Source organism: Pleurodeles waltl, chromosome 2_2 (genome assembly GCF_031143425.1).
Source record: "Pleurodeles waltl isolate 20211129_DDA chromosome 2_2, aPleWal1.hap1.20221129, whole genome shotgun sequence".
In the NCBI taxonomy this organism is placed as follows: domain Eukaryota; kingdom Metazoa; phylum Chordata; class Amphibia; order Caudata; family Salamandridae; genus Pleurodeles; species Pleurodeles waltl.
The window spans coordinates 155,943,269-155,967,927 of NC_090439.1; the positions used below are offsets into that span (position 1 = coordinate 155,943,269).

Consider the following 24,659-nt stretch of genomic DNA (forward strand, 5'->3'; position numbering starts at 1 on the left):
TTATGTAGGAAAGTACCATCTTGCCTGGCATGTTACCCCCATATTTCACTGTATGTATGTTGTTTTAGTCCTTGTGTCACTGGGACCCTGCCAGGCAGGGCCCCAGTGCTCATAGTATGTGCCCTGTATGTGTTCCCTGTGTGGTGACTAACTGTCTCACTGAGGCTCTGCTAACCAGAACCTCAGTGGTTATGCTCTCTCTGCTTTCCAAATTTGTCACTGCAGGCTAGTGACTAAATTTACCAATTCACATTGGCATACTGGTACACCCATATAATTCCCTTGTATATGGTACTAAGGTACCCAGGGTATTGGGGTTACAGGAGATCCCTTTGGGCTGCAGCATTTCTTTTGCCACTCATAGGGAGCTCTGACAAGTCTTACACAGGCCTGCCACTGCAGCCTGCGTGAAATAACGTCCACGTTATTTCACAGCCATTTACCACTTCACATAAGTAACTTATAAGTCACCTATATGTCTAACCTTCACCTGGGGAAGGTTGGGTGCAAAGTTACTTAGTGTGTGGGCGCCCTGGCACTAGCCAAGGTGCCCACACATTGTTCAGGGCAAATTCCCCGGACTTTGTGAGTGCGGGGACACCATTACACGTGTGCACTATACATAGGTCACTACCTATGTATAGCGTCACAATGGTAACTCCGAACATGGCCATGTAACATGATCCCCCAGGTCTCTAGCACAGAACTCGGGTACTGCAAAACTGCCTTTCCGGGGTCTCCATTGCAGCTGCTGCCAACCCCTCAGACAGGTTTCTGCCCTCCTGGGGTCTAAGCAGCCCTGGCCAAGGAAGGCAGAACAAAGGATTTCCTCTGAGAGAGGGTGTTACAACCTCTCCCTTTGGAAATAGGTGTGAAGGGCTGGGGAGGAGTAGCCTCCCCCAGCCTTGGAAATGCTTTTATGGGCACAGATGGTGCCCATCTCTGCATAAGCCAGTCTACACCGGTTTAGGGATCCCCCAGCCCTGCTCTGGCGCGAAACTGGACAAAGGAAAGGGGAGTGACCACTCCCCTGACCAGAACCTCCCAGGGGAGGTGCCCAGAGCTCCTCCAGTGTGTCCCAGACCTCTGCCATCTTGGAAACAGAGTTGTTGGGGGCACACTGGACTGCTCTGAGTGGCCAGTGCCAGCAGGTGACGTCAGAGGCTCCTTCTGATAGGCTCTTACCTCTCTTGGTAGCCAAACCTCCTTTTCTGGCTATTTAGGGTCTCTGCTTTGGGGAATTCTTCAGATAACGAATGCAAGAGCTCACCAGAGTTCCTCTGCATCTCCCTCTTCACCTTCTACCAAGGATCGACCGCTGACTGCTCCAGGACACCTGCAAAACCGCAACAAAGAAGCAAGACGACTACCAGCAACATTGTAGCGCCTAATCCTGATGGCTTTCTCAACTGTTTCCAGGTGGTGCATGTTCTGGGGGTAGCCTGCCTTCACCCTGCACCAGAAGTTCAGAAGAAATCTCCCGTGGGTCGACGGAATCTGCCCCCAGCTAACGCAGGCACCAAAAGACTGCATCACTGGACCTCTGGGTCCCCTCTCATCCTGACGAGCGTGGTCCCTGGAACACAGCAACTCTGTCCAAGTGACTCCCACAGTCCAGTGACTCTTCAGTTCAAGTTTGGTGGAGGTAAGACCTTGCCTCCCCACGCTAAACTGCAAAGCTGTGTACCGCGTGATTTGCAGCTGCTCCAGCTCCTGGGCACTCTTCCAGGATCTCCTTCATGCACAGCCTAGCCTGAGTCCGCAGCACTCCGTCCTGCAGTGCACAACCTTCTGAGTTGTGCTCCGACGTCGTGGGACCCCCTTTTGTAACTTCGCGTGGACTCCGGGTCACTCTTCTTCCAAGTGCCTGTTGGGGTACTTCTGCAGGTGCTGCCTGCTTCTGTGAGGGCTCTCTGAGTTGCTGAGCGCCCCCTCTGCTTCCTCCTCCAAAAGGCAACATCCTGGTCCTTCCTGGTCCTCAACACAACCCAAAAACCTCTACCGCGACCCTTGCAGCTAGCAAGGCTTTTTTCTGGTATTTCTGCATGGGAACACCTCTGCAAGCTTCATTGCGACGTGGGACATCTGTCTTCCAAAGGAGAAGTTCCTAGTCCTATTCTTTCTTGCAGAACTCCAAGCCTCTTCCATCCGGAGGCAGCTTCCTTGCACCTTCATCCGGGGTTTCCTGGGCTCCTGCCCCCACTGGACACTGTCACGACTATTGGACTTGGTCCCCTTGCCTTGCAGGTCCTCAGGTACGGAAATTCGTTGTCAGTGCACTGCTGGTGTTTGTTCTTACTGCAGAATCCCACTATCACGACTATTGTGCTCTCTGGGGGTAGTAGGTGCACTTTACTCCTACTTTTCAGGGTCTTGGGGTGGGGTATTTTGGTAACCCTCACTGTTTTCTTACAGTCCCAGCGACCCTCTACAAGCTCACATAGGTCTGGGGTCCAATTGTGATTCGCATTCCACTTTTGGAGTATATGGTTTGTGTTGCCCCAATACCTATGCTTGCCTATTGCAACCTATTGTAATTCTACACTGTTTGCATTACTTTTTTGACTTTTACTTACCTATTTTGGGTTTGTGTACATATAACTTGTGTATATTACTTACCTTCTTACTGAGGGTACTCACTGAGATACCTTTGGCATATTGTCATAAAAATAAAGTACCTTTATTTTTAGTAACTCTGTGTATTGTGTTTTCTTATGATATTGTGCATATGATATAAGTGGTATAGGAGGAGCTTTGCATGTCTCCTAGTTCAGCCTAAGCTGCTTTGCCATAGCTACCTTCTATCAGTCTAAGCTGCTACAAACACCTCATCTCTACTAATAAGGGATAACTGGACCTGGCACAAGGTGTAAGTACCTTTGGTACCCACTATAAGCCAGGCCAGCCTCCTACATACGGGCCCTGATGTTTACTCTGCAACTTGGAGCTTCTTATGGACCATAAATAAAAGCTGCTTTGTCTACTACTAAGGTATACCTGTATAGAGCAGATTTACAGGCAATATATATCCATATTCGCCGAGTTGTTTTGCCAACTTAAAAAAAAAAAAAAAAATCAATAAAATATTTTAGAAAAAAAAGTATCCTAAAAATGCATAATTGTACAGCATTGTATAACTGTAAAGGAAAACATTATGATAAGAAAAAAAGACCTAATAAGTCCATAACAAGAGTTTCATGTCAAAACCTAAGAATGAATTCATAGCAAATTAGCACACAGGAGTAAATTGATCATGTGAATTCATTCTAAGATCTAATTTCTGAAAAACTCATTGAAACGTACACAAAAATACAACATACCAGAACAACTTAGCTCAACTGTACATTAACTTCCATTAAACCTATGAGAACATGACTTTTTAAAACACATAAAATCGCATTTAAAAAATATAAAATTAAATACATTTCCTTTAAAACCCGGGTGTACTACCTAGTCTGCAAAACTACAGAACAGGCGATAGGGGAAAGCAGCCTATAAGCTCAACATAGTCAAACATGCAGCATGCAGAAATTTAGATGTGGCAATGACCACAAGTTTACAGAACATGACACAAATGTACAATCTACCAAGAGCTAGTTTAGGCTAGGCCGGGCAGAACAACATGTGATCTTCTGTTTCCTTCTCATAGCAACATTCTAGGAAAGACTTAGAAGCAGACACAGATGGCCTCCGGATGAAGTAAAAACAGCAGTTAGGTTACAGCCATATCTGAATTTTAAATAAAATCTCAAGAGTGCAGAGGGATCACATTATTATATAATTAAGAAATTAGAAAGGATAATTGATTTATTCCAACCACCCACACTGTCAGCTAGATCACTTGATTCCATTCACCGGGCCCAAAATGTGTGCTTCACAGCAGCAGCCACAGGTGCACGGATAGATAAGGGCTGATGCCAACAGGTGCTCAGGCCCAGGGACAATCAGAGATTGCTTGACAAAAGCCAAGCAAGGAATCCTCTGGGATTGTTGGTAACCAACAATCTTTCTCAGGGCATCTCTATATGCTTCCAGTTCCGGAGTACTTCAGATCCATAGTCAATATGGAATAGGACGTAGCTTAGAAAGATCTGCAGATGACCTCACAGCAACATCAAGTCTCAATGGCAATAAGGAAGTACCTCAGCCTATATTCAAAAGGTCCCTTAAAAAGCTGTTTTTGCATACCACCACAGAAGATGTATTACAATGGCTCCACAGATCTGCAGTGTACAGTGCAGCATTCCTAACTTGGGCATTATACATTTCTACTACGGGTGTACTGAGTATGATAGTGCCCTTCTTCCAAACCTACTGAAGGCAGAACCCTATGTTTGATCAACAACAGCTCTTAGCAATCTGTGATGTCCAAGAGCCTGAGTCTAACAGACTGACGCCTACGTAATCAAATTCTTTCACTCCCTCCAGGATAATTGGACCCAAACATATTTTCCCTTCAAGCGTTCTACACTTGTCATAGGTCATAAAGTTTTCAGGGCATTAATTTCCAGGCCGCAGAACTCACAAAATAGGGAAAATCCATTTAGGATATTTTTTAAGCCGGCAGTGGTCTTAGAAATTCAAGGGGTATCATCTGCAAAGAGTAGGGCAGGCACCTTCCGTCCAGCTGATATAGGGGAGTCATTTACACAATCTCTCAAAAACACAAAACAGCAATTGATAAACAAAACAAAAAGGGTCAGGCCCAGGCCACAGCCCTGGAGTACTCAATGCTTAAACTCAATCTTCTCCATTAGTTCACCATTTGTTCCCCACCGGATCTGCGCATAGTTACCCTCATGGAGATGTATTATAATGTTAAGTAGACAACTTCAAATGCTTATATTTTGCAATTGTCCCAAAATTGAGCACTCGAGACCAAATCAACGGCAGCCCTTAGATCAACAAAGTCAACAAAAAGGTGAAACCCTGTTCCATAGCTCCAATTTATGTTCTGAAACCCTTCACAAATGGCTTGAAACATAATTTCCATGATCCACTCAGATAATTTTGCAAGAACCTGCACGCAAAAAATCTTTAGGTGGTTATCCAATAGGTTAATAGGGCAACAGATGGTAGGGCTATTACAACATACCTTTTAAAAAAAAAAAATGAATGACCTTGGCTCCCTTCCAGGCCAAGGGTATTAGTGCTCCGTCAGCTATCACTTTAGAAGCTAACTTGAGGTTATGAGCCCAAATAGCTGGGACAGAGTAAAACAGGTCAGAAGAGACCTTCTCCATTTCAGGAGCTTTGCCCAAGTTATGTGACATGACAGCTTCATTTGTGTCAACAAGAGAAACATAAGCAGGGGGGACAACAGGCCTAGGCGGTTGGTAAACTCCAGGGGCTACACAAACCTGTCGAGGTAGAGGTGTACCAGGGGAAGAGTAAAGTGGCTCAAAATGAGCTGTCTACTCTCTCGGCTGGATGTGTACCTAAGGAGTCTTTACTTGGTGTTTACTACCCTAAATGACAATACGCTAGAAAGTTCTAAAATCTTTATTCTTGACAGTTTCAAGGACATCCTCCAAGATACTCTTTTCCCAATTCGACTTGGCTTGTCTTAACGCTTTTTTATACAAGTCCCTGGCCTCTGTGATCACGTGTCTATCTCCTTGTTTAATAGAGCCCAAAAGAGCAAACGTGGCAGACAAGCAGGGGAAAACCAACCTGGCTTCTGGGGGGGGGGGTGTCTGTTTACTTTTTTACAATGTTTTTGGAATAAATCTTTCTGCTGTTAAAATAAAGAATTATGTACCTCAAGGATGCCCCCAGTTCTCAATCATCGATCCAGGTGGGCGGAAACCTAACTATAAATTCTTGAGAGTGAGTCAACAGATGCGTAGCATCCCTTTTGAAAGTTCTCTGCTTGTTACTCAGTACTAATGCAGATTGTCACTCAGTACTAATGCATCCTCACAGATAGTCAATTGTTGTAGCCAGATAACCAACAGTAGGTCATGAGTGGTGGGATCAAAGGATCATGATTACTCTTTGAACAATCCTCATATCTTTCATTGTACTCAATATTAGCATTGGAGGGAGAACAACCATTGGGGGCGAGAAGGGAGTAAGAAAGCGTTATGTCAGCCATTTACAAGGCTACTCTTTTGGTTTTTAAAAGCGGTGCTTAGAATTGGAGTACCCCAATCAGCATCTTCACCCGCTGCTAAATCCTGCGTAATTCCAAAGGTCACAAACATTAAATTTAGGTCACCTGCAGTGATCACATTGTGAGAGCTGATATAAAAAGCCAGCATCTTATCTAGTGCATGCAATGTATGGGACTGTTTCTCGCAACTAGCACTTTTATTGTAGACATAGATTAAAAGAACTGGCTTACCAGACACCGGGGAAAATATTAAAATCTGGAAATCTGCCGAAGACAGATCCACTTCTACAGCTGAACAAAATAAGGAAGACTTAAATCACACTAGCACTCTACCCGATGCTCTTCCTAGTATGGAGTTGACTGTTGGAATGTGGAAGCTTGTAAAGCCACACCTGTAAGCGCTCTCCCAAAACCAAGTATCTTGTAAGACATACATTTCAAAATGATCAACAAAAAAAAGGCCCACTCGCTACCTCTCAATCTGGACTTTATCCCTGCTATGCTCCAGCTTAATTACGATTTAGTGTTAACATCAGAAACGTATGACTGATGGAAACCATCAAGAATTAATTGTAATAAAGACTTTGGTCTAGACATGTCACTATACGAACCTAGCTCTCCCTGCCCAGCATTACTGGAGCAGGAGGCACACTACTATCTAAAATGTGTGCTACCATAGGAGGACCTGGAGCAGAAGAAGGAAAAGAGGTAGGAATGAGTCAATCAATTTCAGCGTAAAGCACAAGAGCTAAAAAGGGATTTCCTGTGAGGTTACAGGGAGAGATAGAATGAGGACAGAGGCTGATCTCAGACTCAGGCATATGAAGGTGATAAAAGCAGCGGAGTGGTAGGATCTTGATTGGCTCAGTATAGCTTCATTCCAAGCCTGGGTAGTCAGTAGGTATCTGGGGATACTAGCAAGGTGAAAATTAATAATAATAAAATCGCCACAAAAGGTTTTTTTTTTTTTAACGTTCCAACACAAGCAAAACTGCAAACCATCAAGCTATTGTGTTCAGCTGAAAAGGAAAACCCATCATTTTGATTTAACCAATGTAACGCCTTGTTTTTCAATTGGTCAAAAGATTCACACAAGTGGCCACTGGGGGGACATTTGACAAAACTATGCCCATCTGAGTTTACTGCACCCACCTTCTCCACCTTTACCTTCAATGTGCACTGCTCATACATATGTAGTACTTTTGGCAGAATGCAGTATTAGAATAATATCAGAAAATTTGCGACAAACTCCATGTCCTAAAATCTTGTCTACAAAAATATCACCATACTGGAGTCAACAACAGAAAATCCCAGTATTCATCTTGAGCACCCCAAAGATGATCCAATTTAGGAAAGAGTTAAAGAACACTACATCAAAACGCATTAACAATCCACAAACCAGCTACCCCTCCTGTAATCTTTTGAATTCATGCTTGTCTGACTCTGCTAACTTTTGGCTAGGTTATAGAAATAGCGCACACATACATACATGAAAAAATTACACCCAATGGAACGACAATTATGTATACAATATTCTAATATGCAACGATTGCCAGAAGGGATACAGAATGTGAGATTTTACTCACCTAAACAAAGGTGTTTTTTTCCTCCAAGATGACACTGTCACCAACAAGACAAACTTTCAACAATGCATGACCAGCGTGGCCAATTTGGCCAATTAGATCAAAGAAAAGTGACTCGAGCTCAACGCCAACCAAACTGAAGTGCTTAAAAAACAAGAGTTCACCTTAGGACTCCATCAGGAGGATTGCCGAACCTGGAACCACCCCCAACTGAGCCAGCTAAGAACCTAGGCCTCATTCTGAATACCAACCTCACCATGAAATCCCAGGTCAATGCTGTCACCTCCTCACACCTCCACATCCTCTCCATGTTACGTAAAATGTTCAAGTGGCTCCCAATGGACACCAGTGTACCTTCATGCAGGCCATATTCACAAGCAGATTGGACTACAGTAACACACTCTAGGCTGTCATCACAACCCATCTTCTAGACAGACTTCAAGCCATCCAAAACGCCACTGCCAGACTTGTCCTTGACCTCCCGCACCGAACCCACACCACTACTCAGAAAGCACCATTGGTTCCCCATCTAGAAGTGCTGCCAGTTCAAAGTTCTCTTACACGCATGCACGTCACTACATAACTTGGGACCAGCATACCTCTAACACCGGTTTCACTTCCACCAGATAACTTCGCTCAGCATCACTCTCACTAGCACACACACTGCACATCCACAGAAGCAAGCTTATCTTTCACCTACCAAGCCCCCAAATCCTGGAAACGACCTTCCCCAACAGATCAGGGCCTCCTCCTCCTCACTTATTGAATTCTGCAAGAACCTGAAGAGCTGGCTTTTCAATTAGTCTTCTTGTGGGACCACTGAGACTGTCTGTACTCAGGCCCAACCTCACCACATGCCTGCACTCACCTATTCAGCTCCTGGATAACCTCAAGGATGACATGCAGCACTCTACAAATCCACCTTACAATACAATACATTGCAGGATGGTGAAGGTGAATAGGTGCAATGGGGGTACATCACTTTCAGCTAATAGCTACTTGTAAATCCCACTCTCACAATTTCCCAGGGGGCCCAATTGACCCATCTGTGGTCAAGCAAATGCCACTTTAGCAACACAAAAGGATGATGGACGGAGTGCTGAACAATTCAAACACTCACCCACAGTCACAGATCTGGGTTTAATCCATCGTTCTTTAGCTCACCATGCCACCCCAGTTTGGACTCAGTCATATGCAAATCAGTCTTGACCCTGTCCCACATGGGAACAGTCCAGCCCGAACTGCCAAGCCAGGTCCTCACTGGACCAGAAACAAGCATCCTGGGACCGGTTTCAGGGTTTCACCCTTCATCAGCCAGGCTAGCTTGAATCCAGTGGCACAGTGAGCAAGGGACCCACGTCTGGGCATACCATTCCCACTTAGGGAAACTTTAGCAACACAAAATGATGATGGACGAAGTGCTGAACAATGCAAACACTCACCCCCAGTCACAGATCTGGGTTTAATCCATTGTTCTTTAGCTCATCATGCAACCCCAGTTTGGACCCAGCCATATGCAAATCAGTCTTGACTCTGTCCCACATGGGAACAGTCCAGCCCGAACTGCCAAGCCAGGTCCTCACTGGACCAGAAACAAGCATCCTGGGACCGGTTTCAGGGTTTCACCCTTCATCAGCCAGGCTAGCTTGAAACCAGTGGCACTGTGAGCAAGAGACCCCCGTCTGGGCATACCCTTCCCACTTAGGGCAACTTTAGCAACACAAAAGGATGCTGGACGGAGTGCTGAACAATGCAAACACTCACCCCCAGTCACTTTTCATGTTAGGGCTAATGACCACTGGGGTGCAGTTATTGTGTCATGGGATGCAATGCTGAGCAGTGTGCTGAAAGACAAATGCAAGAGATAGGCCCGCAGATTACAGTCTGTAGTATACAGTTCACTTTCCTTAGCATATTACCCCTTCAGTTAAGACATGACAGGAAGAAAGCAAAGATTGGTTAACAAGAAAAACAGAATAACCAAAATAAAAGTCAAGCATACAACTTTAAAGGATCTGCAAAAGGTTCCCACATTACCAGTGTATTGCTAAGTGTTTTGAGATTCATTAAGCAAAACACTCTGCCTTACCCTTTTTCCAATCAACATAACTTTGCATCCATTTTTAACTCCAAGTGCAGACAATGGCTTCTCCATCTCTTTCAGAGACTTTCCTGTACACAAACAAAGAGCAAATGTATTATTAAAATGGGTCTGAAAGATTGAACTGTAAAAGAGAAAAAGATGTAAGGGAATGTTTTAGTTTAACAACTGGCCGCTGGAGACTTCCACTCACCAGTGTTTAATGAGCAAATATATGTTATATAAATTAACACAATCCTGTTAACTCTACCGACAGTGGCTGTGGGAAGAAGATGGTGTAAGTGTGAAGCGGAGTAGCATCTGGTCAAAACTGATGCAGATGATATTCTGTCTTATTAAGTCAGGATGAAATGAGTGGGATAAGACAAGACATTGGAACGCTACTAAAGCATTCAGATGTCTTTAGAGTTTACACTCTCATTGGCCAGGTGGGCCAGGGGATCGGGAGATGATCACTGCCACAGTACTTATTTGTTCGTCTTAAAACATGTTTTATTTTTAAGTTTGTCTTTATAGTTCAATTATCTTTTTCCATTCGATTTGCCATCCGCATCATTTCATTTTTTACATTTATTTTGACATTTGATCCTCTCCACAATTTATCTCTGGCTGTATGTTTCCGTGTGTTGAGGAGACTTGAATGACTGAAGGAGGGGTGTGTGTCACAAAATATTTCAATCACATTTGAATTTTTCAACAAATGTATTTTGCAGGAAAAGGGTTGAATTTTTCCACCGTCAAAATCGTGATTTAAAAAAAAAGAAATCCAAATTTTTTTGCTGTGGGAAAAAGATTCCAAAGCCATTCAGGGGCAGCAGGAGAGGTACCCTAACCAGAGTGCTCAGCAGCACCAAAATGGGTGGAAAAACTACACTGAAAAAAAAAGTTTACATTGCTAAAATTACGATTTTAATAAAAATTGGATTTTGCAACCGCCATTTTGTGAGCAGGATAAAAAGCACCATTTTGAGCTGAAAAATCAAGATTTTTATGAAAATCACTAATGTTTAAAATATAAAATGCGAAATTAATTTCCCCATTTAACAAAAAGGTTTGCATTGCATGGGATGTTTGCCCGCAGGCGTTGGTCACCTGTGGTGGGATGACTGCAGAGGCAACACCCACAACACATGGCCTTCGGTGTGGTGGGAGTCATTTGTTATTGTTTGGCTTTTTGGCAGGTGGGGCGCTCAGAGTGCTCAGCCTTTTGCAGCACGGTTTGACAGTAGGGCTTGGCCTTTGACTAGGTCCTAAGTCAACTCGCCGGCCAAACCCAATGCATTAGGTGGGTCAAACCCAGAGCTTAAATTCCAATCACAAGGCCGTGCTGGGTTGGTTGCAAGGCCTGGCCACATTCCTTGCAGCCAGCCCCTTTTGCGCAAGGCCTTCGGGTAACAATTTAAACAACTGAGGTTTGCCACCCACTGTGGCAGGTTGGGTGCAAGGCTTGGCCAGAAGAGAGCATGCTTTATGAGTAAATTGCTACTTTCATGCCACATCTGGAGTACATTCGTTCATCAGTTTTGGCTGTAGGTGTGAGCAAAATTACTTGTGGGAGCTACAATCAGAAAGCACAAAAACGCATCATACTTCATCCCCTCCACAGATCTACATGAAAACTGGCACGCAAAACTTAATTTGGTGCAAATCTGTCCACGTGATCAAAAGTTATAGGCAGATCAAAAATGCCTTCATAATGGAAAGTGCATCTGAACCATTAATCTACAGTGGCAACTGTCACTATGCAATATAGATAGAAAGATAAAACCATATTTAAAAAAACACAGTTAAATTACAACTGTGGCTATGAACTGAAACAAAAAAAAAATAAACCCACCAGTTATGGTTAGCTCCTCGAAGCATAACTTGCACCTTAGATACAACTCTCATAACTCCACCCTTTATGTGACTGAGCAATTAGAAATTAGTTAAAGTTACAGGTGAAATTATTAAGCATTAACATTATCAATGAGAAGACTGCAACTACAAGTTAGGTCTAAGATGGCGATGAAGATGTTAAACCAAACACTTGTTAGATCTGCAGGAATTGATATACTACATGTTAGTATATCAATGCCTATTACGCATTGGCTGTCTAGCTGTATTGAAAGACTGATTAAATAAACAATATGGACTTTTTATAATTCATGTTGTTTAATGTTTCAAACTGTTAAATGTTGTTGATTCTAATATGATGTAATACTGAGGTGTGCCATCAATTCTTGTGCATAAATATTTGCAACACATACTGGACGATTTGCCGTGTGGGTGCCCTTTTCCACAGAACATTAGCGGCCTTGGGAACATCTGGCAAACTTCTCAGATTAATTTTGAGGCCAATTACCTCACGTAAGTCCTGTCCAGGAAATAGTCATGTTGGTAGAAAAATTCATGCAACAGGAACAGAACGCTTTCATGTCAAACCAATCTATGAAATACAGCCTAAGGCAATTGCACAATTTGGTGGTGTTGTCATAAAAATAAAACATTGATCGGGGTTAATGATTTTGGACTTAGGAAAAGCATTTGACAAATTGGAATGGTGATACATAGCCAGCAAAGGAGAAGGGCGATGCACAAGAGTCAACATAAGATGCAGAATTGGGGTTGGTAGACATTCAGTTATACTACAGGGCCTCAAACCTTGTGGTACTTAATGGTTGGTTACAAGAATCACGGATGGAACCCAGCACAAGGGTAGAAATGAAGGCAATGGAAACTATTTCTCCAATTTATGATATTTATGACAGGAGAGCCAGCACCTGAGACCAAGGTGATGTTCTAAACCTGAAGCATAGCACTCTGGAATGGGGTTTGTGCAGGAATCGTTAGTGGGCTACGTGTTTTGTTTAAAAATGTGAAAGAATTGGAAGGATTCAATGGATCAGATCTATTCTTAACTATCATATTGCAAAGAATCTGTCAAAGACCTCCAAAACCAAATGTATCTTTATAAATGTTAGTTCTTCAGGTACGAACAGATATGTATGCACTGGGCACAATACGAAAGCAACTGACTTGCTCCCAGAGTACACTTCACTTGAAAAATTAATAATTGCTGACAAACTGAAAATCAAGAGGTGGTCCAAGACTTACTGGGCCCTGAAAGTGAACTCACCAGGCAGGTTTACAAAGTTCATGGAACAGTTGAAAATAGACATTGGTACACTGGATAGAGAGCAATGGAAAGAGGTGTGTGTTAGTGACAATCTTGGCCATGTTCAACCTAATTCAGTTTAAATACAAAGTATATACTACATCAGGGAAAGGACTCAGAAAATGAAGTAGATATAAGCGTGTACCCTAAATAAAGAGACTTCTTGCACTGAGTCTGTGACTATACGTGCTTTTAGAGACAAAATAAAGGTATGCACTCTCAAGTGGTGTGTGGTTTTGGAGTTGTGACCTAAGTGGTGCTCTTGGGATTTCTGTTGGAGCTCCAGTTAATATGAGGCACTAAATTATTGATTATCACAGAGTTAGTAGTATCATAAAGCCATATTGCCTGCCCCTTGAAAGGCAGCTGGGTAGGTGCATCCAAGAGCACTAAAAGATAAGGGATTTGTAGGCAACCGGATTCCTAAAGTATGGTAGATAGAAGCTGCAGTTTGATGTGAGTTTTAGCTGCAATCTCACAAATTCAAGACAATCTAATTCCTATTAACTGTACAGGTTTAAATGAGTAATCCCTAGAATATTCTTTGTTGCTAGGCATCAGCAGCAAGATGTTTCTCAGCCACACTGTATGTGGTACATATGCAGTAACACCAACATAATATTATAGTAATGATTTAGGAAAGTTAACCTTCCCAAACCAATTGAGCTGAAAGGATCCAAAAGTAATGATTAAAATTACAACAGAATGAAAAACCTTGGGCGTAGAGATCAGGAGTTACAACGAAAAAAGACTCAATTAAAAACACATTAAAATCCAATGCAAGTCTCTAGGAAGGTACTGACTGGGGCCTAAGCATCCTCCAGCGATAATCACCAATGGAACTCAGGTAAAGGTTTTTGATTCACCACAGTAGTAAGTTAAGGAGGACCAAGACTAAGGTGATCGCTGTAGCTGACGAGCAAGGAAATCTTCAGCAAATGAAGACTGAGAGCTTTGGCTGGGCTCATCCTACAAAACCAAGTACTATTTGTTGGTGTTACACGGTAAACCTCAAACTTTGCAGTCCAAAACTCAGAGGGGAACAAACCAGAAAAATCCAGATATCGAATATTTAACTTTTTGGGGTGATCTTGGAGCCCTGTCCAGGTCTCCTGAAATAGAAATGTATAAACTCTCTACTTTTAAGAAAGGTTTTGCAACTTTTTCTCAGGTGGTCCAAAAGTGTCCAAACCTTTAGTGAAATCTTCCTGAATTCTGTCAAAATGTTTAAGCTGCGAAAATGATTCCTATAACCTACAATCAAGCCCAGAGACAAACATCCAGTTGCTACAGTTTTGCTGGTATTCTTTGAGGCTGGCACAGTTTCCTCTTATCCTTTATCTTCCACACTCTGACACCACAAGATAGAAGTCCCAAAAGCGGCCAGCATCCAAGTAAGGACCTGGATGGCTTTGTCCTTGTGGGTCAGTAAGAGGCAAGCTTCCTCAGCACTACGTGAGATTCCAGCACTTTCTAAAAGATGAAACCTACTGTCTGACAGTATCAAAGCAATTAAAGCTAAAAGTCCCTTGCATTCTCTGTCTGCATTTTACTATAGAGTGAAGCAGTTTTAGTCTTACAAAGGTGCCATATAAAAAGACAATCTCACAGTGCATTGATATGCAATTCCTAAAAGTGCCAACCCTAAAGCTGGTGTATATTTAAAACCCCTCTACCTCCAAAACGCTAACCAAGAACAGCCTATTCCTACCTCAACACAATCTAAGTGAAATCCAAAGCATTTAGGTACATCTCCTCCCATGCCATGCTGAGAAGGGCTGCTTTAAGTTTCCAAGGTCCTTCCCTCTCAAAGGGAACACGTGTCATGTGGCTTGGTTGTAGGTTGAACAAAGAGAAACGCATTTGGATCAGACATCCTTCAAAACTGGGCACTTGGCCAAAGTGCTCCAGGGATGAAGAGGTTTGAATGAAGCCAATTATCTCTAAGCCACAGGAGGCTCAGCAAACGGGAAGGAGTGAATCATCTTTTTACATTGGTTATCATTTAGCCTCTAATATGCCAACTTTTCTAAAGACATGTTAGAAGTGTAGATAATAAAACCTCAGAATTTCCATTGACTATTTTGCTTATTTACCTACAAGCAGCAAAAATGACAATTTACCATTTTCATTACAGAAATTAGTAAAAACAGGTTTTAGGTCATCATGTCACAATTAAAAGGACTACAGATGGATGCATCTGTATATACATAATATAGCAACTAATACTACGTTACCAACTTGGAATCAAGTTAAGATTCTCACCATTTATCCTCTTCCCTTTTCCCGCCGCTGCGTCCCCTGCAGACCCTCCCACCTCCCCCATCGTTCTCTCACCGTTTTTTCTCTTCCCATTTCCTGCCGCTGCGTCCCCTGCAGCCCCACCCCCCAGCCCTCTCATAGGACAAGCCCTCCCACCTCCCAGCTGCTACTCCCAACCACCCCTCCTCTCCTCTTATGGCAGCCACGGCGCGCTAGCAGGGAGCAACCTTTGACCCTGCTTGCAGGTAGGTCGCTCCCCGCTCCGCCTTCTGCACCACCACCTTTTTCCCATTCCCTCTTGCTTCTTTCCCCGCCGCTGCGTCCCCTGCGGCCCCTCCCACCTCCCCCCTCGTTCTCTCACCGTTTTTCCTCTTCCCTTTTCCCTCCGCTGCGTCCCCTGCGGCCCCTCCCACCTCCCCCCTCGTTCTCTCACCGTTTTTTCTCTTCCCTTTTCCCGCCGCTGTGTCCCCTGCGGCCCCAGCCCTCTCATGGGACAAGCCCTCCCGCCTCCCAGCTGCCACTCCCCTCCTCTTATGGCAGCCGAGGCGCGGCCACGCCACTGGCGCGCCAAAGGCAAGCCCATCCACACCTGGACCGTGCCCAGCGCCACCCCGCTGGTCCGCGAGACCCCTGCACCTCCAGACGCCACTACACGGCCGACCAACTCAACGCCCTCAATCCCGGCCACATCACAGCATGCTCCCAGTCCTCACCAAGGAACACCCACGGACCCTTCGCATGCCACACCTGCAGATTCACCTGCGAAAGAACAACGAAACCAACAAAGACCGAAACTAACCACCTCCACTGCATACTCCTCAACACCCGCTCCACACGCAAGCACGCCATCGAGCTCTGGGACCTGCTCGACTCCACCGCCCCAGACGTAGCCTTCCTGACCAAAACCTGGTGGAACGACTCCTCGCGCCCGACATCGCAATAGCCATCCCGGACTGCTACAAGATCATCAGTAGTGACAGCAACAACGGAATCGGAGGAGGCATAGCCATCGCCCACAAATCCTCCCTCAAGGTCGACACCCACACTGACGACTCCCTCAAGACCCCCGAACACCTACACTTCCGCATCCACACCGACCCTAACACCATTCTCAGAGGAACGCTCATCTACAGACCCCCCGGACCACGAGCACCATTCAGCGAATCCATCGCGTACCTCACCAGCACCCATGCACTCACCTCAACGGATTACATCCTCCTCGGGGACCTAAATTTCCACCTGGAGAACAACAACAACACCAACTCCACTACTCTGATCGGCAACCTCACCAACCACGGCCTCAGACAACTCGTCAACACACCAGCCCACATCGCCGGCCACACGCTTGATCTCATCTTCTCCTTAAGCGCCCACGTCACCTTCAACCATACCACAATACTCCACTGGACCGACCACCACTGCATCCACTTCACCTACAAGAAACATACCGAGCACCATCGCACCCAACAACCACCCCGCCGATGCTGGAGCAAAGTTACGGAAGACAAGCTTACCAACGCCCTCGTCCAGAACCCACCCCCCGACTCCATCGACCCAGACACCGCCGCCAACAACCTCACCCTGTGGATCAACAACTGCGCCAACACCCTCGCGCCACTCAAAAAAACCACCGACAACCAAGCCAGAAGAAAAGCCACCTGGTTCACCAACGAGCTCCTAAATTCCAAACGTGACTGTCGGAAGCAAAAAAAGGAATGGCTCCTCAAACGCACACCTGACAGCCTCACAACCCACAAGGACGCCACCTGCAAGCACCACCAACTCATCAGACAAGCCAAACGATCCCACTTCAAAGACCGCCTGGACAACAACGCACACGACAGCAAAGAGCTCTTCAGCATCGTGAAAGAACTCTCCAACCCCAGCGCCAACATCAACGACATCCCTCCATCCCAAGAACTCTGCAACGCACTGTCCACCTTCTTCCACCGGAAGATCACCAACATCCACAACAGTTTTGACGCCACTCCCACGCCAGACCCCACCCCCGAACACTCCACCTGTGCAAACCACCTGACCTCCTGGACCAACGTGAACGACACAGAGACACGCAAGATCATGAACTCCATCCACTCAGGATCTCCGTCAGACCCCTGCCCCCACCCACCCACCCCACTGCACAACAAAGCCGACTCCACCATCGCCCCCCAACTACGGAAGGTCATCAACATCTCCTTCGAAACAGCGACACTCCCTGAAAAATAGAAACATGCCGAAATCCGCACCCTCCTCAAGAAGCCCAAAGCAGACCCCAACGACCTCAAGAACTTCCAAACCATCTCCCTGCTCCCCTTCCCAGCAAAGGTGATTGAAAAAATCGTCAACACACAACTAACCAGCCAACAGCATCCTAGACCTCTCCCAGTCCGGCTTCAGATGAAACCACAGCACCGAAACTGCCCTTCTCGCAGCCACAGACGACATCAGACACCAAATGGACAACGGCGAACCATCAGCCCTCATCCTCCTGGACCTATCTTCCGCCTTCGACAAAGTCTGCCACCGCACCCTGGAATCACGCCTCCACGAAACCGGAACTCAAGGAAAAGCCCTCCACATCTCATTCCTCTCCGGCATAACCCAGAGAGTCCGCCTCCCCCCCTTCCGCTCCGAAGCCACCGACATCATCTGCGGCGTCCCCCAAGACTCATCTCTCAAGCCCGACGCTGTTTAACATCTACATGGCCCCCCTCGCACAAGTGGCCCTACAACAAAACCTCAACATTCTCACCTACGCCGACGACACCCAGCTCATACTCTCACTCACCAAAGTCCCGCGCACTGCCAAAACCAACCTACACGAGGGAATGAAATCCATCGCAGAATGGATAAGAAACAGCCGTCTGAAACTGAACTCGGACAAGACGGAGGTCCTCATCCTCGGATCCACCCCCTCCGCCTGGAACGACTCCTGGTGGCCCACCGCACTAGGAACCCCACCGACACCGACCGAACACGCTCGCAACCTGGGCTTCATCCTCGACTCCTCCCTCACCTTGTCTAAACAGGTCAACGCAGTTTCCTCCTCCTGCTACAACACACTCTGCATGCTCCGCAGAATCTACAAGTGGATCCTGACAGAAACAAGAAGAACAGTGACACAGGCCCTCGTCAGCAACAGGCTGGACTATGGCAACGCACTCTACACAGGCATCCCAGCAAAAGACCTACTACGCCTCCAACGCATCCAAAACGCCTCCGCCCGACTGATCCTCAACGTATACCGCCACAGCCACATCTCCCACCACCTGATAAACCTTCACTGGCTCCCCGTGGACAAAAGGATCACTTTCAAGCTTCTTACCCTCGCTCACAAAGCGCTCCACGACACCGGACCGGCCTACCTAAACAATAGACTCTGCTTCTACACCCCCACCTGTCAGCTCCGCTCCTCTAACCTCGCCCTCGTCCCCCGCATCCGAAGAAAGACATCCGGCGGCAGATCCTTCTCATACCTCCCCACCAACCTGCGACAGACTCAAGACCAACTCATCCTTCAGAAGACTCTTCAAGACCTGGCTCTTCGACCAGTAACACCAGCTCCCCGCCCCCCCCCCCCCCCCCCCCAATGCCTTGAAACCCTTACGGGTACGTAGTGCGCTTTATAAATCCAATGATTGATTGATTGATATGTCTTTTGTGTCAGTCTGCTACTGGAAATGTTTAAGGAGGTCAGAGACATGTGCTGCCTACCAGCAGACCAACGGGCAGCCACAATTGAGGTGATACATAAGGAAGAGGTGTAGTTCATATAGACAGATATCCCTCCTTAATATGGAAGCCAAGGTATTAGTCAAAGTGTTGGCCAACACGTTGCGAGGAGTAATAGGATCCTTAGGGCATCCAGATCAGTCGGGCTTTATACAGTGTTTGGTGTGCTGCACCTGACCGCAGAGCCGGGGGCAGACGAGGTGACCCTGATGGCGCTAGACACCAAAACTGCGCTTGACTCCCTAGAGTAGAACTATATGTTTGCGGTCCTGGAGAGGCGGGGGTTCGGGCCACAGTTTTGTAAATGGACTTGGCTGCTGTATGCCACCCCCATGGCGCGAGTAAAGGTCAATTGAGTCGTGTCACGTGAATTTGAGCTGCGGAGGGGTACCAGACAGGGTTGTCCGCTGCACCCCGTGCTTTTTGCTCTAGCGCTGGAGCCACTGGCAGCATGGATCCGTCAGGACCCTTTGGTGAAGGGAATCCAAACTTCGGGAGCCTGGGAGGAACGAATATCCCTATATGCGGATGACATTCTGCTTTATGTCTCAGAGCCCTGACTTACGATAGGCAGGCTCATGCAAATATTTTGAATTTTTGGTGACCACTCTGGATACACGATAAATTGGTCCAAATCGGTGGTATACCCTCTGGCGGGAAGAGAACCCAGCCTCCCGGGAGACTGTGGGGCCCCGGTGGTGACAGATGGATTTTGCTACTGGGGAAATTTTGTGACCAGAGACCCCAGGGACCTCTTGAGGAAAAACCTGACTGCCCAACTGGAGAGACTCATAGGGGATGTGACACACTGGCACAACCTCCCACTGACCTTCATGGGGAAAGCTGCGCTATATAAAATGATGAGCCTGCCGCGCCTCCTGTATGTTCTGCAAAACACCCCATATAGCATTACGCGTGAGGTATTTGGTATAATCGCCTCAGATGTGCGCAGATTGTTAGGGGCGGGAGACACCAAGGACTGCCTTTGTCAAGCTACAGAGGGGATCATACATGGGGATTGGCAGTTCCAGATATTCAGAAATACTACTGGGCATTGCACCTTTTGGTGGTAAATGACTGGATGTTTGGGGACCAACAGGACCCAGCATACAAGTTAGAAAGACATTTGATGGGACAGGGGTCCCGAGGCCCTGCTACTTGACACCAGACAAGAGAGGGCTCTGTCGCCTTGTACGCTGGCAGTGACTAAGGCTTAGAGAGAGGCGGCTAAACGCCTGGGATGGTTGGGAAAGCTCACTGACCTCACCCCACTGTTGTACAGTGAGGAGTTATCAGAGGTACAAGGCTTATCGGGATTCTGAAGATGGGAGACGATTGGCATAGAACGCCTGGGAGACGTATGGAGGGGACAGGCATTTGTTAGCTTTGAGACACTTAGAGAGGAGTACGCACTGGCACCCAGTGAACACTTTTGATACATGCAGCCCGGACATGCCTTGAGGAGAGACATTAGGGATGGGGACAGCTTGCAGGATGCTTCCCTGCTGGAAGATCAAATCCTACTGGGGCCAATTCTTAAGCGAGGCACTTCGTAATTTATAAGAAATTAATTACCAACTCCCCCTACCCGTTTCGTAACTTGAAGGTGAAATGGGAAACAGACTTGGGACCATTAGAGGAAGAGGAGTGCGGGGCAGGACATTGGCAGCGCCAGGGACATCGCCATCAGGGCTAGATTCAAACTGGTACAAATGAAAAATCTACATAGATTGTACTATCCAAGCACTCTATTACTTAAGATTGGCAGGGCGAAGAATCCACGCTGTCTGAGGCACTGTGGCGAAGATGGCACATTCATGCATATATTATGGGCATGCCCTCACATAAAGGACTATTGGGGAGGAGTGGTGGGAGAGATGACCCGCTTCATTGCACTGGAAATACCATTGGATCCTAAATGGTTAATTCTAGGGATCTCAGGAGAACACACCTGGCCCAAATATACAGAAATATGGCTGAGACTGGTAGCCAGAGTGGCGAAACACAACATTGCAAGGGCCTGGGGGAGAGCAGTTACCCCACAAATATCAGATTGGCAACACGAACTGGACTGGTGCCAGCAGATTGAGAAGGTCATATATGAGAGCAGAGGATGCCCCAAGAAACAGGAAAAAGTATGGGAGGTCTGGGCAGCTGCTCGGGTATCAGGCAGCGATTGAGACATGTGGGAGGGCAGGGAGGGTGAGGGAGGTGGTAACCACTCCTTGGTCTAGATAGAGAGAGGTCAGGTGAAGGGCCACGAAAGACTGAATGATGTGTCGTTGACAATGAGGCATGCTGCCAAGTAACACATGTATACACCCTTTATTCATTGCATGATGTGACAATGAGAACCCTTTTTATGGTTTGAAAAAAATAAATAAAAAAGAATTACAAAAAAAAGAATATGTCTTTCTTTCCAAAGTAAGTACTGAAAACTGTCTATATGTTGTTTAAATTTACAGATGCATTACAATTGTGTTGCATCTGGCTTTTTAAATTTGCTTTATAGCTTTGCTTTAACATGTGCCTAAGATCCACACTGAAGTTTTTGCTCCAGATCTAAATGAAGGAAATGTCCTATGAACACTTACATCTGGGATTTGGCCTTTATGCAGTTCGGGGAACGTGTGTGAAAATTACACCTCAATTAACAAAGAATCAAATAAGCCAATTTCATTGCAAAATTGTTTTTCTGTTTTTACCAGAGTCCAAATAGCAAAAGAATGCAAAAAAAAGATAGATATCCTTTTGGGCGTCTGGTAATTACATTTTTATAACAGCTGAACTACATTCAAATCGTGCTATGCAGAGATGAAGGTGAGGGTAAGTCAACGGGACAAATGAATAACGCTTGGCGTGACATGGGAGATGGGTACTGAATAGGTGAACATCTTGTTACTGATGCTGTGGAGAGTTCAGCAGCTATTTGTGTTCATTTTTTCTTTAGATTGATGAGTAATGTTAAAGTTGAATGTTGCTGTAAAAAAGTAGCTCATAAAAAACGCTAAGCATGTGATGACAAAAATGAAGGTTTTTCTGAAGGCTTTAAATCACTATAAGAGATTCATAGGAGTACACTGCAACAGTATTCGAGTTTGATTGTGTCTTTGTTTAGGATTTTGTCTTTTATCAGGTTTTTTGCTCTTTGTGGGGGGCAAGAAGAAAGGAGAGACAAAAATGGATCTCACGCAGAGGAAAGCACCAACAAAAATGGAGTAAAGGTGGAATTTTATCAAGTCTCAATTCATACAGGTCAGATGTTACGCCATAGACAACTGTACTGAAGGCAACCAGTGGCACGTGAATCATTCTGTAGCTATACTTCACGACGGAAAATATGTCACTGCAGAGAGGAAGTGTGACCGGGCGGTGTGCTTGGAAAAATAATCACACCAGTCACATAATAACATGAATATTCATCCTCCTGGATGAACACTTCCACTTCTGCAGACTTGTTTATTGCTACTCTCAGCATTCTTTTAGCTTTTCTCTGTCTACCATATTATCATATCTACTTCTGTTACAATAATATACATCCTTGACATGAACAAACCCACATACAACCCGTAAACTCATCAATGTCCCCCCTGTAAACACTATCTCTCTCCCTCCCTCAGGGCTTGACTAGACCCACAGTTTACCTATACCTTGTGTGCCCCTTTATTAACCAGAAAATAGGTGTGAAAGCTTTACTGCGTCTGCCGTGGAGGGGAGTAAATGAGAAAACGGAATGTATAAGTAAAGCCATATGTCTACTGTAAACTTCAGGCTGAACATGTGTGCCATTCTTTTTTCATTCCCCTGGTAATTACATAAGATGTTTAGTTTTGCTTAAGGCCATAGACCACATAAATTCATCCTACAACTGCTCTTCTAGCACATTGATTCATCCTAAACACACAACGTTGTATCCATTTCCATCAACTTTTAGTAGAAACAACTACCTTTGTAGATCAATTTTTGAAAACTCAGGGGGACTCCAGTGATCTGCTCAAGCATTACAGCCATGTCTTGCAAGGTGGGTTCATCACCGTCCTCCTGGGCCACAATCTGAAGTTTATGCTTTTCACTGCCTGAAGGAAACATAAATAGATCAACACTAGATTGTAAAGTGAAAAGGGTGGGTTTGATAATAGATTATGTACTCTAAGGCCACAGAAGTTCTATGTAAGCTCTAAAGTTAAAAAAATAAAAATAAATCACATTTAACCATTCTAATGAGTAAGGTCACAGCCAACGGTCATTTTTGGGCACTTGAAGGGTTCATTTCAAAACGAACAGCATCCCTTCTTAATTTCAATCAAAACACATTAACAAGGGTGCAAATGAATGCCTTACAAAGCTTGTAAAAAAGTGCACATACTGGTCAGTCAGGCAATGCAATGCTCACATTTTAGAGGAGAGGCTGAACTGTAGAATTTGCATTCTCTCGTGTTAGATATAATTTCAGTCACTGGTCTCACATTAACTCTTACTATAGAATGGCTACCTATTAAATTATTACTGCAACTGCCTTTTGCTTAACTTAAGACATAGGGGCTAAACTTAAAATGTACGACACACAAAAAGACATCTAAATTACTTTTCCAAACCATCTTTTCTAATTGAAAATTTACAGACTCAAAAGATCAGTAAATAAATAAATAGATACACAGCAATTTTGCTGAAGGTATCACTTACAGACTGAGTTCTAGTCTTCATTAAATGCAGTAGCCAGCCGCATCACTGTGACAGAGAACAGTTACCCCCACCCAGACACACTTGTGAATTCACCTTGACAATTTTTCAGACAGCTGCGGAGACGTTCACCGACTGCCTAATCAATCAGGTTCTTCGTTTAAGAGGTCTGCATAGAAGCAAGAACAGGATGATAAAAATTTTCTTTGTTCTGAAGAAGGCTCCATTAGAAGTCTGAATAATTGGGCTGAAACCTGAAGGAATGTGGGATAGTGATGGGTTGAATAAATGAACTGCAATAAAAAATAAGAAGAACCCATATTGTGCCTCTAGACCACTTAAAATATAAGTAACTAGAATATGAGGAATATTTCAGACGCAGGATAGTGAACGCCATACTTGATTTTACAAGAATATCAGTGAGGTGTCAAAAGAGTCTTATGCACGTGCCCTAATCTTTTTCTATGTAATCTTGCAAAGCACAATGTTCTTTTTAAACCTATATATGTTCCCAATATATGTACTGTTCAGAAAGTGTTCCTCCTTCCTTCTTGACTTATAGGATCTTTCTGTAATTGCAAACATAAATGACAAAAAAAAATGAAAGCAAATCTATAAATTGAAATATGATGTCCTTATCCCGTGGATAAAACTGCAAAGGGATGCTAATTCGTTAAACCATTTAAAATACTCATAAATCTAGAGGGAACACTTTTCTGTGAAAAATGTTACTACATATTCCTTCGAGGATAAGGTACCACCCTGCAATTTTAATAAATGGGTCCATGTTTAGTCCAGCATGAAACTATCAACTGACATTTTCTGGATACTAAATATGTGTTATCTGGCCTCTCTTTTATCACCACAAGCAAGAAAATGAACATACAGGCTTCAGCAGTCAGCATCCTTTTCTATCTGCTATCATGTTCCCCTAGCATGCTTGCATCCAATTAAAAGAAATCTGAATTGGCCTCCTGTTATGTCCAATTTAAGGTGCTCATATACAGTGCTATACACTGGGAAATCAGA

General features: G+C 45.0%; 1 protein-coding gene across 2 annotated transcripts in view; it reads right to left on the minus strand.

Moving 5' to 3' along the window:
• BAG1 (BAG cochaperone 1) overlaps positions 1 to 24,659 on the minus strand; it is a 290,841-nt gene that overhangs the window by 205,542 nt on the left and 60,640 nt on the right. The window contains exons 2-4 of one of the 2 annotated variants that reach the window (XM_069219547.1): positions 23,727 to 23,799; positions 22,898 to 23,026; positions 9,788 to 9,870 (exon numbers count right to left, since the gene is read on the minus strand). In XM_069219547.1, the coding sequence (XP_069075648.1) occupies positions 9,788 to 9,870; positions 22,898 to 22,961 (147 nt within the window). In that variant the 5' untranslated portion in view covers positions 22,962 to 23,026; positions 23,727 to 23,799. The remainder of the gene's footprint in view (positions 1 to 9,787; positions 9,871 to 22,897; positions 23,027 to 23,726; positions 23,800 to 24,659) is intronic. The other variant, XM_069219546.1, reaches the window with a different exon arrangement.